At 43.2% G+C, this 18,314-nt stretch overlaps 1 protein-coding gene across 3 annotated transcripts in view; it reads left to right on the top strand.

Moving 5' to 3' along the window:
* Window positions 1-18,314, top strand: part of NDRG3 (NDRG family member 3) — a 90,352-nt gene that overhangs the window by 40,429 nt on the left and 31,609 nt on the right. For 2 of the 3 annotated variants that reach the window (XM_024238513.3, NM_001132306.2), the window contains 2 exon segments: window positions 15,375-15,480; window positions 16,542-16,662. In XM_024238513.3, the coding sequence (XP_024094281.1) occupies window positions 15,375-15,480; window positions 16,542-16,662 (227 nt within the window). 3 annotated transcript variants of the gene reach the window in all.

Raw genomic sequence — 18,314 nt, 5'->3', positions numbered from 1 at the left:
TTTGTAATAACTATTTGGTAGTTTGTATATAGAACATAATCAGCCTAGTGCTGATGCAGTCATTCACTGTAGGCAATGGCTCCTTTCCTCTAAAACAATAAGTTACGTTATTTTTTAATAAATAGTGACAGTCAAGTTTGGGTTTGATTGTTTTTAATTTGATCTAACTTCAGTTATGGTTTGGATCCTAGGTTGAACCAGTAGAGCTTGATTACTGTTAATATTTGATATAATTTACCAAGAAGGAAAACATTAGAGAGAGAGTGACAGTAAAATTCAAGGTGAGGAACTCCGGAAATAGGATATGTGTACATGTATACTCCTGCCCCAAAGTGTAGAAGTATTAATTTTCATCAAATTCAGCACCTCCCCCGAAGTAAGAAAATTAGAATATAGTGGGGTGCGGTCACTCACACCTGTAATCCCAGCACTTTGGGAGGCTGAGGTCAGGAGTTCATGAGGTCAGGAGTTTGAGACCAGCCTGGCCAACATAGTGAAACCCCGTCTGTACTAAAAATACAAAAATTAGCTAGGCATGGTGGTTTGCATCTGTAATCCCAGCTACTCAGGAGGCTGAGGCAGGAGAATTGCTTGAATCCAGAAGGCGGAGGCTGTAGTGAGCTGAGATCCTGCCACTGCACTCCAGCCTGGGCAACAGAATGAGACTCCATCTCAAAGAAAAAAAAGAAAAAAAGAGAAAAAATTAGAATATAAAAGATTACATACTTGTTGCAAAATAAATGAGAAAACACCAAAAAGTAAATAAATAAAAATCACCTGTTATTTCACTAGTGTTAATATTTTGGCATATGTCATTTGAGATTTTTTTTCCATACATATATATAATTGTAGATAGGAAATTGAGTTTTAGAAATATAATTATGAATCACTTTTTAATATTAAGGCTTAAAAATAGTCTGGCAAAAATTCTTGATACTTTGGGTAAAGCTTTAAAATAGTAACATGTTCTGGCCTTGTGAAATAGAACTTTTAGTTCTGTTCTGATAGAAACAGAAAGGCTGGGTGCTATGGCTCGTGCCTGTAATCCCAGAGCTTTGGGAGGCTGATGCAGGAGAATCGCGTGAGCCCAGGAGTTTGAGACCAGCCTGAGCAACATAGGGAGACCCCGTTCTCTACAAAAAACTAAAAAAATAAAAAATTAGCTGGGCATGATGGCATGCGCCTGTAGTCCCAGCACTTTGGGAGGCTGAGGCGAGTGGATTGCTTGAGCCCCGGAGTTTCAGACCAGCCTAGACAACATAGTGAGACCCCAGTCTTTCTCTCTATATATTACACACACACACACACCTATAGATAGATAGATAGATAGATAGATAGATAGATAGATAGATAGATAGAATATTACATTTATATATATTTAGAGACGAGGGTCTCACTATGTTGAGTATATATGTATATGTATATATGTGTGTGGGTATATATACCCACACACATACATGTAAACTATATAGATATATTACAGATAACTATAGCATCTGTCCCAACACTCTCTAATATACATGTATATGATATACATATATACACATGTAGTATACCTATATGTATATTAGAGTGTTGAGACAGATGCTATAGTTTATATGTGTATGATATATTGCTTTAGATAAATAACACTTATTTTGTGTATAATCAGAAACAAATTTAGAAAACTTAGAAAAACATAAAAATAAAGATTGCTTATAATTCTGCAGGTAGATCACCTGAGATCAGGAGTTCGAGACCAGCCTGGCCAACATGGTGAAACCCTGTCTCTACTAAAAATACAAAAATTAGGCCAGGCATGGTGGCTCACACCTATAATCCCAGCACTTTGGGAGGCTGAGGTGGGCAGATCACCTGAGGTTGGGAGTTCAAGACCAATCTGACCAACATGGAGAAACCCCATCTCTACTGAAAATACAAAATTAGCCGGGCATGTGCGTGCCTGTAATCCCAGCTACGTGAGAGGCTGAGGCAGGATGATTGCTTGAACCTGAGAGGTGGAGGTTGAGGTGAGCCGAGATCTCACCATTGCACTCCAGCCTGGTCAACAAGAGCGAAACTCCATCTCAAAAAAAAAAAAAAAAAAAAAAAAAAAAAAATTAGCTGGGCATGGTGGCAGGTGCCTGTCATCCCAGCTATTTGGGAGGCTGAGACAGGAGAATGGCTTGAACCCGGAGGCGGAGGGTGCAGTGAGCTGAGATTGAGCCTTTGCACTGCAGCCTGGTTGACAAGAATGAAACTCTGTCTCAAAAACAAACAAAAAAAATCTTGTATAACAAAAACTATACCCAAGCCTCATACAGTAGCCTGCTTATTGGAAACTATAACAGTTCATACTAATAAAAATATTGGGGCCGGGCGCAGTGGCTCACGCCTGTAATCCTAGCACTTTGGGAGGCCTAGGCGAGTGGATCATGAGGTCAGGAGATCGAGACCATCCTGGCTAACACGGTGAAACCCCATCTCTACTAAAAATACAAAAAAATTAGCCGGCATAGTGGCGGGCGCCTGTGGTCCCTGCTACTTGGGAGGCTAAGGCAGGAGAATGGCGTGAACCCAGGAGGTGGAGCTTGCAGTGAGCCAAGATCATGCCACTGCACTCCAGCCTGGGCCATAGAGCAAGACTCCGTCTCAAAAAAAAAAGTTGACATTTCCTAGAGTATGTTATCATGCAAATATAACTAAACTAGTTCAGACTAGCCAGAAAGAGGAAGAAATAGTAACAGGCATGAAATGATCATGATTTAGCATGATTTAGTTAAGTTTAGAAATATGGGACAAGTCAAATCGTGTCATTCCAGTGACAACACGTTTATTGAAGTCAGAGGACTCAAGAAAAAAGTGAAAGTTGGTTATCAAATAATGGTAATATCTTAAACTCTTACATTCTTAAAAGGCTTTTTTTTTTTTTTTTTTAAGATACAGGGTCTCAGCTGGGCACAGTGGCTCACGCCTGTAATCCCAGCACCTTAGGAGGCCGAGGTGGGTGGATCACCTGAGGTCAGGAGTTCGAAACCAGCCTGGCCAACATGGAGTAACCCTGTCTCTACTAAAAAATACAAAATTAGCCAGGCATGGTGGCACATGCCTGTAATCCCAGCTCCTCAGGAGGCTGAGGCAGGAGAATTGCTTGAACCCAGGAGGCGGAGGTTGTGGTGGGCCGAGATCGCACCATTGTACTCCAGCCTGGGCAAAAAGAGCGAAACTCCATCTCAAAAAAAAAAAAAAAAAAAAAAAGATACAGGGTCTTACTTTGTCACCCAGGCTGGGGTGCAGTGACGTGATTAAAGCTCACAGTAACCTCGAACTCCTGGGCTGAAGCAATCTTCCCGCTTCAGCCTCCTGAGTAGCTGGGACTACAGGCACATGACACCGTGCCTGGCTAATTAGAAAATATATATTTTTTTGTAGAGATGGGGTCTTGTTCTGTTGCTCAGACTGGTCTTGAACTTCTGGCCTCAAGTGATATTCTCACCTTGGCTTCCCAGAGTGCTAGGATTACAGACCTGAGCCATCCTGCCTGACCTTAAAAAGACCTTGTGTTTAAGACTACAGCTTTCATTAGGTGGGAGAGACAGTCCAGAATAGAGAAGTATGTCAAGGACCTTTATGATTTCACATTGTTTTATAAACATGGAGAATAAAGGGATTATGTTCAAGAAGTGCATAGCCTTGGAGGTAATAAATAATCAGTAAGTACTGGGAGAGCCGGGGAATGGTGGCTCATGCCTATATTCCCAGCACTTTGGGAGGCTGTGGCGGGAAGATCACTTGAGCCCAGGAGTTTGAGATCAGCTTGGGCAATATAGGGAGACCCCATCTCTGCAAAAAATTTAAAAATTAGCTGGGTATGGTGGCAAGCATGTGTGCTCCAAGCTACTTGCGGGGCTGAGGTAGGAGGATCATTTGAGCCCAGGAGTTCAAGATTACAGTGAGCTATGATCACACCACTGGACTCCAGCCTGGGAGACAACGACGAGACCCTGTTTCAAAAAAAGAAGAAAAGGAAAAGCAAAGAAACTGCTGGGAGAGATGGGAGAGATCTATGACCAGAGCCTATCAGATGCTCCCTTAGACTGTGCTCTTTGAGCACAGGCTCATTGTGTAGTCACACTCTAGAATGCTGGGGTGGGAGAGGAGATAACTGGATAAAGAGCCTGTAAAACAGATGATAATTGACTAGACAAAAAGGTAGCAACAGCACGTTACTCCCTGCAGTGGCCTAACAATTGAATCAGCTCCTTAGCCAGGGTCTCTGCACATTCATCTTCAGATGGAGTTTTTTTCAAGCTGTTCATTCACAAGGTCACGAAAAATATGCATGCCAATCAGCATGGAGGTGAGTGCTTCCTTTCTTTTTGTTTTTTATTCTGCTAAGCATATTTACATTCACATACTTTGAAAATGAAGAACTTTGAGACATTGACAACTAGGGGCTGCTCCAAAAAGGGCAATGATCAGGGCCTAGGTCTCTTGGATACTTTTGTTGTTACATGACTTGAGGGCATATTATGGCATGGTAGGGGCTGAGATATCCCTAAAAATTTGAAATTTTGTAAGGAGCCAATTTTACTTCTGAATATCATCCAGATTATGAAATGGCAACAAAGTAGTAACTTTGCCCTATTCCTTTATCTACTTTTTTTTTTTTTTTTTTTTTTTGAGACTGAGTCTCACACTGTCACCCAGGCTGGAGTGCAGTGGCGTCATCTCGGCTCACTGAAACCTCCGCCTCCTGGGTTCAAGCAATTCTCCTCCCTCCTGAGTAGCTGGGATTACAGGCGCGTGCCTCCACGCCTGGCTAATTTTTGTATTTTTAGTAGAGACGGGTTTCACCATGTTGGTCAGGCTGGTCTTGAATTCCTGACCTCGTGATCCACCTGCCTCAGCCTCCTAAAGTGCTGGGATTTTACAGATGTGAGCCACCATGCCCGGCCTCCCTCATCTACTTTTAAAGTATTGTCTTTTACCCCATCTGTTATATCTCCCTTTTTACCATCCTTCTCCTGACCTTCCCTGGCAGCTCACTGTCTCATCCCCATCCACCTCCTGTGTGTACACACGCACACACACACACACACACACACACACACACACACACACACACACACACACACACACACACACCCTACCACCACCACCACCACCAGTTACCATCAGACCTTCCCTGGCAGCTCACTGTCTCATCCCCATCCACCTCCTGTGTACACACACACACACACACACACACACACACACACACACACACACACACACACACCCTACCACCACCACCACCAGTTACCATCAGACCTTCCCTGGCAGCTCACTGTCTCATCCCCATCCACCTCCTGTGTGTACACACACACACACACACACACACACACACACACACACACACACACACACACACACACCCTACCACCACCACCACCACCAGTTACCATCAGTTACCGGGCCTTGGCAAGGTCCTGCTATGCTTAGAGCCAGAGTATAAACTGGTGTTTCCCTCAGTTCTCAGCAGTGGCCAAACTGGAATCTTTAAGCAGGACCCTACTGAAGGTTTGAGTTTGACAGAAGACAGGTTCCAGCAACCAGATTGTCAAGGTGACAAGTTGTTGGACACTCTCTTTAATTTGGATTTGCCTGTAGTGTCACTCCATATGGCAGACACTTTCTCCTTCTCTCCCTTTTTCTTGCTGCCTCCCCTGCTTTATTCTTTATATCTCTCAAGAAACAAAACATGAGAGATATTGAAATCTCCTTTAGTTCTCTTTAATAATTTATCCATTCCCAGAAGGAAACAAAGTTCTAAAGTTAGTGTACCTTGTTTCTCCTCCAAGTTTTTATACTTTAGTTATAGGTTGGCTGTGCTGGCTCATGACTGTAATAGCGCTTTGGGTGGCCGATTTGGGACAATCACTTGAGGCCAGGAATTCAAGACCAGCCTGGGCAAATATGGAGACCCCGTCTCTACTAGAAATCTAAAAAATAAAAATTAGCCAGGTGTAGCAGTACGCGCCTGTAGTCCTAGCTACTTGGGAGGCTGAGGTGAGAGGATTGCTTGAGCCCAGGAGTTCTATGCTGCAGTGAGCTATGATCACATCACTGCACTCTAGCCTGGCACTAGAATGAGATCCTGTCTCTAAATATATATGTGTATGTATATGTATGTATACATATATATAAATAAACAGAATCTATAGTGTCGCTTTTTAAAATATTGGCATAAGTGGTATATTTTTAATATATATCCTTTTGCATCTTGCTCTTTTACATTTTTTTTGAAGATTTTCTGTGTGTATTAATGCTAATAATTCTAGTTCATTTTTATCTGTATGTCATTATATGAATAAATCGTAATTCATTTATTAATTTCCCTATTGATGAATGTTTGGGCTGTTTCCAATTTTTTTGACATTATAGAGAAGGTTGTGATGTTTATACCCTTGAACAACACAGGTTTGAACTGTATGGGTCCACTTATACATGGCTTTTTTTTCAATACATAAATTGGACTTTTTTTTTTTTTTTTAAGAAAGGGTCTTGCTTTGTCACCCAGGCTGGAGTGCAGTGGCAAGAACATGGCTCACTGTAGCTCAAGTGATTTTCCTACCTCAGCCTCCGAGTAACTGGGACCACAGGCATGCACCACCAGGCCTGGCTATTTTTTAAAAATTTTTTGTAGAGACAGGGTCTCACCATGTTGCCCAGGCTGGTCTCAAACTCCGGGGCTCGAGCAGTCCTCCTACCCCAGCCTCCCAAAGTGCCGGGATTACAGGCATGAGCCACCACACACAGTCAGAAAGCTTTTGGAGATTTGTAGCAATTTGAAAAAACCCACAGCAGGACGGGATGGCTCATGCCTATAATCCCAGCACTTTGGGAGGCCAAGGCAGCCAGATCACCTGAGTTCAGGAGTTTGAGACCAGCCTGGCCAACATGTTGAAACCGTATCTCTACTAAAACTACAAAAAATCAGCCAGGTGTGGTGGCGTGTGCCTATAGTCCCAGCTACTCAGGAGGCCAAGGCAGGAAAATCACTTGAACCCGGGAGGTGGAAGTTGCAGTGAGCTGAGATTGGGCCACTGCATTCCAGCGTGGGTGACAGAGCAAGACTCTGTCTCAAAAAAAAAAGAAAAAGAAAAAAACTCGCAAATTATGTAACCTAGAACTATTGGAAACATTCAGAAAAAGTTAGGTATGTCATGATTGTATAAACTATATGTAGACATTAGTCTATTTTATCATTTACTAACATAAAATATACACAAATCTATTACAAAAAGTTAAAACTTATGCACGCACTTATAGATCATACATGGCACCATTCATGGTTGAGAGAAATGTAAACAAATGTAAAGATGCAGTATTAAATCTTTTTTTTTTTTTTTTTTGAGACAGAGTTTCGCTTTTGTTGCCCAGGCTGGAGTGCGATGGCGCAGTCTTGGCCCACTGCAACCTCTGCCTCCTGGGTGCAAGCGATTCTCCTGCCTCAACCTCCCGAGTAGCTGGGATTATAGGCACCTGCCACCACGTCTGGCTAATTTTTGTATTTTTTAGTAGAGATGGGGTTTTGCCATACTGGCCAGGCTGGTCTCAAACTCCTAACCTCAGGTGATCCACCAGCCTCAGCTTCCCAAAGTGCTGGGATTACAGGTGTGAGCCACTGCGCCCAGCCCTGAACAGGTATTAATGCAGACAAAAGTGCCCTATTCTGGGGGGTAAAAAAAAAAAAACCTGCCACAAAGGACATATTAGTAAGGAAGAGAAATGAGTACCAGAATTTAAGGCAGGAAGGGATGGGCTAACTCTGTTTTGTGTAAATGTGGCCAGGTTTATGATCAGGACTGCCCTATCTTCAAAATTGCAAACCCCTAAGCTTTGAAGGGAAACGAAAAACACCAGCTGCCGGTGTTTTGATTGTACAGCTAGAAGGCCTAGATAATGAGAACACTTTTTCTGGACTGGTTCCATCTACGCTTTGTCCCTGAAGTCACAAAATACCTTGCCAGTGAGAGACTGCCTTTCAAAGTTCTTTTGATATGGACAATGCCCCTGGCCACCCAGAACCCCAGAACTTCAGTATTGAATTAAATACTGAAGGTATCTAAGTGGTCTACTTGCCCTCAAACACAGTATTTCTGATTCTGCCTGTAGAGCAGGGGGTCATAAGGACCTTTAAGGTTCATTATACATGGTACTTTATGAAACAGATTGTCAATACTATGGAAGAGAATCCCAGTAGATGGAACATCATAAAAGTCTGGAAGGATTACATCATTGAAGATGCCATTGTTGTTATAGAAAAGGCCAGAGGCGGCCAGGCGTGGTGGCTCACGCCTGTAATCCCAGCACTTTGGAATGCCGAGGTGGGCGGATCATGAGGTCAGGGGATCGAGACCATCCTGGCCAACAGGGTGAAACCCCGTCTCTACTAAAATACAAAAAATTAGCTAGGCATGGTGGCGCACGCCTGTAGTCCAGCTACTTGGGAGGCTGAGGCAGGGGAATCGCTTGAACCTGGGAGGCAGAGATTTCAGTGAGCCGAGATTGTGCCACTGCACTCCAGCCTGGCGACAGAACAAGACTCTGTCTCAATAAAAAAGAAAAAAAAGAAAGAAAAAGCCAGAGGCCACGCGCGGTGGCTCACACTTGCAATCCCAGCACTTTGGGAGGCCAAGGCAAGCAGATTGCTTGAGCTTAGAAGTTCAAGGCTAGCCAGGCACAGTGGCTCACGCCTGTAATCCCAGCACTTTGGGAGGCCAAGGTGGGTGGATCACCTGAGGTCAGAGTTTGAGACCAGCCCAACCAACATGGTGAAACCCCATCTCTATTAAAAATACAAAATTAGCCAGGTGTGGGGATGCACGCCTGTAATCCCAGCTACTTGGGAGGCTGAGGCAGGAGAATCACTTGAACTGGGGAGGCAGAGGTTGCAGTGAGCCGAGATCACACCATTGCATTCCAGCCTGGGCAACAAGAGTGAAACTCCATCTCAAAAAAAAACAAAGTTGAAGGCCAGCCTGGGCTATCAGGGGAACCAGTCCCCAGTATTTCAATGTAGGTTCTTTTCTATTTTCCCTGAGTGTTGGCCGGTCTGAGAAATAAAGGGAAAGAGTACAAAAGAGAAATTTTAAAGCTGGGTGTCCGGGGGAGACATCACATGTCCGCAGGTTCCATGATGCCCCCGAGCCGTAAAACCAGCAAGTTTTTATTAGCGATTTTCAAAGGGGAGGGAGTGTACGAATAGGGTGTGGGTCACAGAGATCATATACTTTAAGGGCAATAAAATATCGCAAGGCAAATGGGTAGGGCAAGGTCACAAGGCCAGGTCGAAACTAGAATTGCTGATGAAGTTTCATGTCCCACTGTGCATACATTGTCATTGATAAACATCTTAACAGGGTTCAAGAGCAGAGAACTGGTCTGACTAGAATTCGCCAGGCTGGAATTTCCTAATCCTAGCAAGCCTGCGGGCGCTGCAGGAGACCAGGACGTGTTTCATCCCTATCTACAACTGCATAAGGCAGACACTCCCACAGTGGCCATTTTAGAGGTCCCCCCCACGCCCCAGGAATGCCTTCTTTTCCCAGGGCTGTTAATTATTAATATTCCTTACTGGGGAAAGAATTCAGCGATATTTCTCTTACCCGTTTTTGGCAGTAAGAGAAATATGGCTCTGTCCTGCCCAGCTCCCAGGCAGTCAGACCTAATGGTTATCTCCCTTGTTCCCTTGAACATCACTGTTATCCTGTTCTTTTTTCAAGGTGCCCAGATTTCATATTGTTCAAACACACATGCTTTACGAACAATTTGTGCAGTTAACACAATCATCACAGGGTCCTGAGGCGACATACATCCTCAGCTTACGAAGATGACGGCATTAAGGGATTAAAGTAAGGACAGGCATAGGAAATTATGAGTATTGATTGGGGAAGTGATAAATGTCCATGAAATCTTCACAATTTATGTTCAGAGATTACAGTAAAGACCGGCATAAGAAATTATAAAAGTATTAATTTGGAGAACTAACAAATGTCCATGAAATCTTCACAATTTATGTTCTTCTGTCACGGCTTCAGCAGGTCCCTCCGTTTGGGGTCCCTGACTTCCCGCAACACTGGGCAATATGGTGAAACCTCGTGCTACAAACAGTACAAAAATTAGCCGAGCATGGTGGCATGCATCTATGGTCCCAGCTATTTGAGAGGCTGAGGTGGGAGAATCACTTGAGCCCGAGAGGTGGAGAATGCAGTAAGTTGAGATCACGCTACTGTACTCCACCCTGGGTGACAGAATGAGACCTTGTCTCAAAAAAAAAAGGAAAATAAAAATAAAAGGCCTGGAAAGCCATGAAGCTGAAAACAATAAATTTCTGCCGAAGAAAACTGTGTATAGATGTTGTATATGACTTCACAGGATTTACAACAAAGCCAATCAAGGATCATTACAGAGATTATTAATATGACCAAAAAAAGGTGGGTCATAGGATGAAGGGTTTCAAGGTATGGATTTTGGAGAAATTTAAGAGCTAGTAGACACCACACCAGAGTAATTAGCAGAAGACAACTTGATGGAGATGAATGCTTCTGAACCAGTGCCAGGCAATGAGGAATATGTAGAAGAAGCAGTGCCAGAAAACAAATTGACATTAGACAGCCTGGCAGAAGGGTTCCAGTTATTCAAGACTGCTTTTCACTTCTTTTATGTCAGGAACTATTCTGTGATACGCACACTTTAAAGTAAACAGTGGAAGAAGGATTGGTACTATATAGCAACATTTTTAGAAAAATGAGAGCATAAAAAGTCAGACAAATTACCATGTAAAGTTACATCAAGTGTGCCTGCCTCCCCTTTCACCTCTTCCACCTCTTCCTTCTTTGCCACCCTTGAGATGGCAAGACCAACCCCTCCTGTTCCTCCTCGTCCTCAGCCTACTCAACAAGATAACAAGGATGAAGACCTTTATGATGATCCACTTCCACTTAATGAATAGTAAATATATTTTCTCTGCCTTACGATTTTCTTAACATTTTCTTTTCTTTAGCTTACTTTATTGTAAGAATACAGTATATCAGTGGTCCTCAACCTTTCTGGCACCAGTGGTCGGTTTTGTGGAAGACAATTTTTCCACATACTTAGGATGGTTTTGGGATGATTCAAGCACATTACATTTATTGTGCACTTTCTATTATTACATTGTAATATATAATGAAATAATTATGCAACTCACCATAATGTAGAATCAGTTGGAGCCCTGAGCTTGTTTTCCTGCAACTAGCTGGTCCCATGTGGGGGTAATGGGAGACAGTGATAGATCATCAGGCATTAGATTCTCATAAGGAGCACACAACCTAGATCTCTTGCATGCTTAGTTCACAATAGGGTTCATGCTCCTGTGAGAATCTGATGTCACTGCTGATCTGACAGGAGGTGGAGCTCAGGCAGTGCAATGGGCAGTGGCTCTTAAGATAGATGAAGCTTTGCTCTTACCTGCCACTCACCTCCTCCTGTGCGGCTCGGTTCCTAAGAGGGCACAGACTGATACCAGGCTGTGGCCCAGGTGTTGGGGACCCCTGCAGTATATAATATAACATACAAAATATGTGTTAGTTAGCTATTCATGTTATCAGTAAGGCTTCTGGTCAATAGTAGGTTATTAGTAGTTAAGTTTTGGGGGCGTCAAAAGTTATATGTGGATTTTTGACTACACAGTGGGTTGGCACCACTAACCCTTGTGTTGTTTGAGGGTCACCCATACATCTCTGCACATGTTGTTTTGTGTATATGACCATGTTTGATAGTTTATTTAGAATATATATATATATATTTTTTTTTTTTTTTTGGAGACAGGGTCTTGCTGTCACCCAGGCTAGAGTACAGTATTGTGATCATAGCTAACTGCAGCCTTAACCTCCCGGGCTCAAGCCATTCTCCTGCCTCAGCCTCCCGAATAGTTGGGATTACTGGCACATGCCATCACACCTGGCTAATGTTTTTATTTTTTTGTAGATATGCGGTCTCGCTATGTTGCCAGGGCTGGTCTCGAACTCCTGGGCTCAAGCGATCCTCTCACCTCAGCCTCCCAAAGTGCTGCGATTACTGGCGTGAGCCACCACCACTGCCTTGGTTAAGATCCTTTAGGGGTATAAGGTGCAAACCCACCCAATATAGCTTAAACCAGAGGCAATCCAGGGATGTCTCAGAATTTACAAATACATACAGCTAGCACCAGAAATCTAAGACCCCAGCCTTAGATTATATCTATATGTAAAATTGCTGTAGGGTAAAATTGCTGTAGGGTAGACACCTCTTAACTTTACTAGAAATTACCAAAGTGTTCTCCCGGTAGTTGTTCCAGTTTATATGCCTTACCAACAGTATATGTTGATTCTTGTGGGGCACGGTGGCTCATGCCTGTAATCCCAGCACTTTGAGAGGCCGAGGCAGGTGGATCACTTGAGGTCAGGAGTTCGAGACCAGCCTGGACAACATGGTGAAACCCCATCTCTACTAAAAATACAAAAATTAGTGGGGCTTGGTGGTTCTCACCTGTAGTCCCAGCTACTTGGGAGACTGAGGCAGGAGAATTGCTTGAACCTGGGAAGTGAAGGTTGCAGTGAGCTGAGATCGTGCCACTGCACTCCAGCCTGGGTGGCTGATAGAGTAAGACTCCGTCTCAAAAACAAAACAAAACGAAAAAAACAGTATATGTTGGTTCTTAGTTATTTCTCTGCATCCTGGCCACCACTTGGCATTATCTGACTTTACATTTTTGCCATTCTGGTATGTATGAAATAGTATTTTATTGAATTTAATTTCCATTTTCCTGTCTGTTTAGTGAAGGTAATGTCTTCTTACTTTTCTATCGTAGCACCCTATTTGTTTCTTTTATAGCACCTATCACAAGCTATTATTATGGGTGGATTTGTTTCTGTGTTTATTGTGTGCCTCCCTATCTAGTAAGTCTGACATTACTGTAAGAGAAATACAGAAATAGGAAGTTATTTCTTTATCTTCCTCCTATCCAAACCTTATGCTTTATTTATTATATTTTTTTGAGACAGAGTCTCACTCTTTCACCCAGGCTGGAGTGCAATGGTATCACAATCTCGGCTCACTGCAACCTCCGCCTCCCGGGTTCAAGCGATTCTTCTGCCTCACCCTCCCAAGTAGCTGAGATTACAGGCACCTGCCATCATGCCTGGCTAATTTTTGTATTTTTGTAGAGACAGAGTTTCACCATGTTAGACAGGCTGGTCTTGAACTCCTGACCTCAGATGATCTGCCTGCCTCGGCCTCCCAAAGTGCTGGGATTACAGGCATGAGCCACCGCGCCTGGCCTATACTTTATTAGCCAGTTCACAGTACCTGATTCTAGTCTTCATTTCTTATGTTCATTTTTCAAGGCTTTGAATAGACTTGACTAGGAGGTAGTAGTAATAGAAAATAACAGAAATATTGAGTCACACATGGTTTGATTTGATAGGGATGGCTATCGGCTCCAGCCTAGGGCCTGTAATTGAGATACACTGATGTCCAGTTAGCTTAAGATTGTCTTCTGGGGCCCACATCAGAGAAGAAACCAAAGCTCTGATGAGGTTCATTATTAGGAAATTAAACTGGAAGCCCTTTGCCTTTTTTGGGATTCTCATTGACAGAGTTAATCTTGTCTTACCTAATGTAAGACTTTGTGAGATAGATACAGGCTTCATCAACAGAAATTCACTAGGCTAGGAATGGTAATTTTTTTATTTTTGAGAAATATAAAACTTGAGCACGACTAGAATAAATCTCAGTTAACTTTTCAGTAGTCCCTTTTTTTTTTCCACCCAACCACTCTTAGTGCAGCATCTACTCTCAGCAGCTCGGTGCATCTTTTGTCTGCTTTATTCAGTTCCTGAGCTTTGCTCTGGCTACATCTTTAACTTATTGGCTTGGTTAAGATCTTTTAGGAGTAGAGGGTACAAACTCACCCAATATAGCTTAAACCAGAGGCAATCCAGGGATGTCTTAGAACTTACAAGTATACACAGCTAGCACCAGAAATTAGAGTAGTGGAAATGCCTACTAAAATCTCCCAAGTTGATTCCTCTTTTCAAGAGGAGAGCCAAGCTGAAGTTAGACTCTCTTAGTTCCAATTACAGGCCAGGCGCGGTGGCTCACGTCTGTAATCTCAGCACTTTGGGAGGCGGAGGTGGGTGGATCACGAGGTCAGGAGATCGAGACCATCCTGGCTAACATAGTGAAACCTTGTCTCTACTAAAAATACAAAAAATTAGCTGGGCGTGGTGGCAGCACCTGTAGTCCCAGCTACTTGGGAGGCTGAGCGAGGAGAATGGTGTGAACCCAGGAGGCGGAGATTTCAGTGAGCCGAGATAGCGCCACTGTACTCTAGCCTGGATGACAGAGCGAGACTCCGTCTCAAAAAAAAAAAAAAACAAAAAACTCTTAGTTCCAATTACAAATACCTAGGGAAAGGTGCTGACCCAGCCTGGGCCAGATGCCTCCCTGACTCCAGTAAGCTGTGGCTGTAAGTTTATGTTCCACAAACACAGTAGCCAAGACCCACCCCTGTAACGTGTGGATGACACAGAAGGACAGCTCCCAGGAAAGAAGAGATCCTAGGCAGATACACCCATAGGTGTCTGGTGAAATTATCTACTGAAATTAATTATAAATTATCTAAACATGTGTTCAGAAGCTCCAAAACCTCTGACTTTTTACCCAGCAACTTCTTCATATCTTCCATTTCCTTTTTTCCCCACAAGTCTTACCTGGCTCCTTACCCAATTTGCTGATTTCCTTTCCATAGCCCATTGCAAATGTATTCTCAACAGATCCCTGGGCTCGTAAGTGAGCTTTGGAGATAACAAGGTGTGTTTTGCTCCCTATTTATTTTTCTGGAAGAATTGGAAAGTAGGAATATTATGTATACTCTAGCATCTCTCTGGTATGCATTTATTTTATTTTATTTTATTTTTTGAGACGAAGTCTTGCTCTGTCACCAGGCTAGAGTACAGTAGCACGATCTCGGCTCACTGTAATCTCTGCCTCCCAGGTTCAAGTGATTCTCCAGCCTCAGCCTCCTGAGTAGCTGGGATTACGTGCGTGTGCCACCATGCCTGACTGATTTTTTATTTTTAGTAAAGACAGGGTTTCATCATGTTGGCCAGGCTGATCTCAAAGTCCTGACCTCAAGTGATCCGCCCACCTCGGCCTCCCAAAGTGCTGGGATTACAGGTGTGAACCACCACGCCCAGCCACATGTAATTTATTAATGCGTCCTGCCCAAGCTAGTGGGAAATGGCAGTAAAGCAGGTATTGTGAAACTTTGGCAACTTGGGAAGTTCATTCTGCTTTTTCTGAGAACTTACATTCTCTTGTTACAGGAACATGACATAGAAACAACTCATGGTATGGTCCACGTCACTATAAGAGGCTTACCCAAAGGAAACAGACCAGTTATACTTACGTATCATGACATTGGACTCAACCGTATGTATTTTATTTTACACCTTCCCTTCTTATCATACTTGGTCTTTGTATATTAAAAACCAAACAACAATATTCTAATAGAGCAGAGGTTTTCCCCTCTCTGTGGTAACTTTCCCTCCTTGTTCCTACATTTGTTAATGGTATAAAGTTCCTGGGAAGTGTGCAGGGGAATGTATTCTGGGGATACTGGAATCACATCTCGCCTTCATGTCTGCTAAAGGATTGCAGATTATACAATGAACTGCTTGAGAAAGTAGAACTGAAATCCATGTTTTCAAGCCTGTACTTTTTTTTTTTTTTTTTAATGTTTCAGGTTAGAAAATTCAGAGTTGGAACTTAACTTTGTTGTGAGCTCTTCAATGAATTAGTAAGAATTCTTGCTAGAGCCTGTCACCAGTGACTTTAAGCGGACTTTTCTAGATGGTAGTGTAAGATTCTGGCCCCAGCCATAGACACACAGAGTCTGCATACGTGTGTTTTCTTTCACACTGCTCTGGCTTTCATAGATGCCCTGCATTTGAGGCCACAGTTGAGTGTTAAAGCTTTTGTAGCTGCCTTGGCATGAGAAGTGATTTAAGCAGGTATACAAAGAGGGTAGAAGTGGAAGCAGCAGCCCCTCCCTGCACCCTGGCAATTTTGCCAAGAGACAAACTCCCATGTGGTGAATGTGAACAGCTCAGGACATTCACTCTACCTGTGCTCTTGGGGTATAATCAGTGTCTGTTTGTAAGATAGAGGAATAATGTCCATGAGAAATGACAGCATTATGGGTGTAAGATTATTTTGTGCAATAATTGGAAACCACCAAATATTAACAAAGTAATTTCTACTTTGCAGACATTATTTAGAATTAAGAATTGTTTTCAATATGTATCTCAATATAAGATGTCTTATATTCAGCCTTTAGGGCAGCTTGAATCAGACAGATGTTCAGACACCTCACTTTGGTGGAATGGTGGTTAAAAAGCAGGGAAAGAAGGTGATAATAGGCATTGACTGAGTAGAGGAAAATTGGGGCGATATGGACAGCCTGTGACTTATGGGTATTTTTATTCTTACAGATAAATCCTGTTTCAATGCATTCTTTAACTTTGAGGATATGCAAGAGATCACCCAGCACTTTGCTGTCTGTCATGTGGATGCCCCAGGCCAGCAGGAAGGTGCACCCTCTTTCCCAACAGGGTAAGGCCACAAAAAGATCATCTGGGAGACGTGCACTCAGTAGAGCAACTGGCTGAGCTCCAATGGGAGAAGTGGTGTTTGCTTCCCTTTGATTTTATTACAGTCTATAGGTTATGCTTATTGACCAACCATCCTCATATTTTCTCTCCTTGGGCTGAGAGGACTGTTATGTACAGTTTTTTGGGGGAAACTGTGTGTTTTCCCATATCCAGGAATGGCTCTCCATAGCAGGCACCTGCTTTCCTGTAATCTCAAGGCATAAGTGTCTGGAACATCTACTCCTCACTGTCTTTATCTTGCCCTTCCTTATCTGTTTGAAAGCTGTCATTTTTTAGCCAGACGTGGTGACTCACACCTATAATCCCAGCACTTTGGGAGGCCAAGGCAGGAGGATTGCTTGAGCCCCGGAGTTCAAGACCAGCCTGGATAACATAGGAATACCTTGTCTCTACAAAAAATTTAAAAATTAGCCAGCCAGGCATGGTGGCGTTCACCTGTGGTCCCGTCTGCTTGGGAGGCTGTGGTGGGAGGATCACTTGAGCCCAGGGGATTGAGGCTGCAGTGCCTGGATGGCTGAGCAAGACCCTGTCCCCAGAAAGAAAACAAACAAACAAAAAAAAACTGTGATTTTTGTGTCCTTCCTCAAAACTCCCAACTACCTACGCCCAAATTCAGATCCCTCTGAGCTTTCCTGGGAGCATCTCCCTATCCTTAGCTCTCAAACTAGTAATGGAAATTTGACTATCTGTTTAACTATTTATTCTGAGAGGCTGTCCTGGCAGATAGAGGTGTGGGGTGATTGATTGGCTTTGGCACTCTCAGCTTCCTCCTACGTCTGCTTCGCAGGGCAGAGTTACAGGCTCCCTACCTGTTTGTTCCCTGGACGGGGTGCTTATTGAGAAGACCTTAGGAGGAGTGAGCACACACTCTGTGGAATGCTAATTCATCCCCTCTCCTTTCACTCATCTCCAGAGCTGCCTTTGGCCAGTGACTGCTGGGAAATAGACAATTGCAGACAAATAATAGCTAATATTTAAATAGTACTCAAACTGTGTTCCAGACCCTGCTTTAAATGCTTTACATTTGTTAACTCATTTACTCCTCACAACCCTATAGGATAAGTTTACTATTATTCCCATTTTATAAGTAAGGAAACTGAGGCCCAGAAAAATTAAGTAACATGGCTAACATTACATAACAAATAAGTGGCAGAGCTAAGATTTGAACCCAGACAGTCTGGTGCCAGAATCTGACTCTAAAATGCAAATTGGCCAGTGGTCAGTTTATATCCAACAAGATTTGGATCCAGTTCCTTTTTTCTATTTTGTGGACAAATGGTTCCACAGCACACCATCCCTTAAGTGTTCAGGCAGAGGCAGGCTGACTTCCCTGTCAGATGTAGAACAGATCCTGCCTCAAAAATAAGTGGTCATCGTAGGATCAATTCCATCTTCAATTCTGTAATACTTTTTTTTTTTCTTGAGATAGGATAGTGCTTTGTTTCCCAGGCTGAAGTACAGTGGTGTGATCATGGCTCACTGCAGCCTCAACCTCCTGGGCTCAAGTGATCCTCCCATCTCAGCCTCCCTACTAGCTGGGACTACAAGTTTGTGCCAACACGCCTGGCTAATTATTGTTATTTTCTGTAGAGA

This window comes from Pongo abelii, chromosome 21 (genome assembly GCF_028885655.2).
Source record: "Pongo abelii isolate AG06213 chromosome 21, NHGRI_mPonAbe1-v2.0_pri, whole genome shotgun sequence".
Lineage (NCBI taxonomy): Eukaryota > Metazoa > Chordata > Mammalia > Primates > Hominidae > Pongo > Pongo abelii.
Note: the sequence above shows the minus strand (reverse complement) of the source record. Positions and strands in the feature narration are given on the sequence as shown.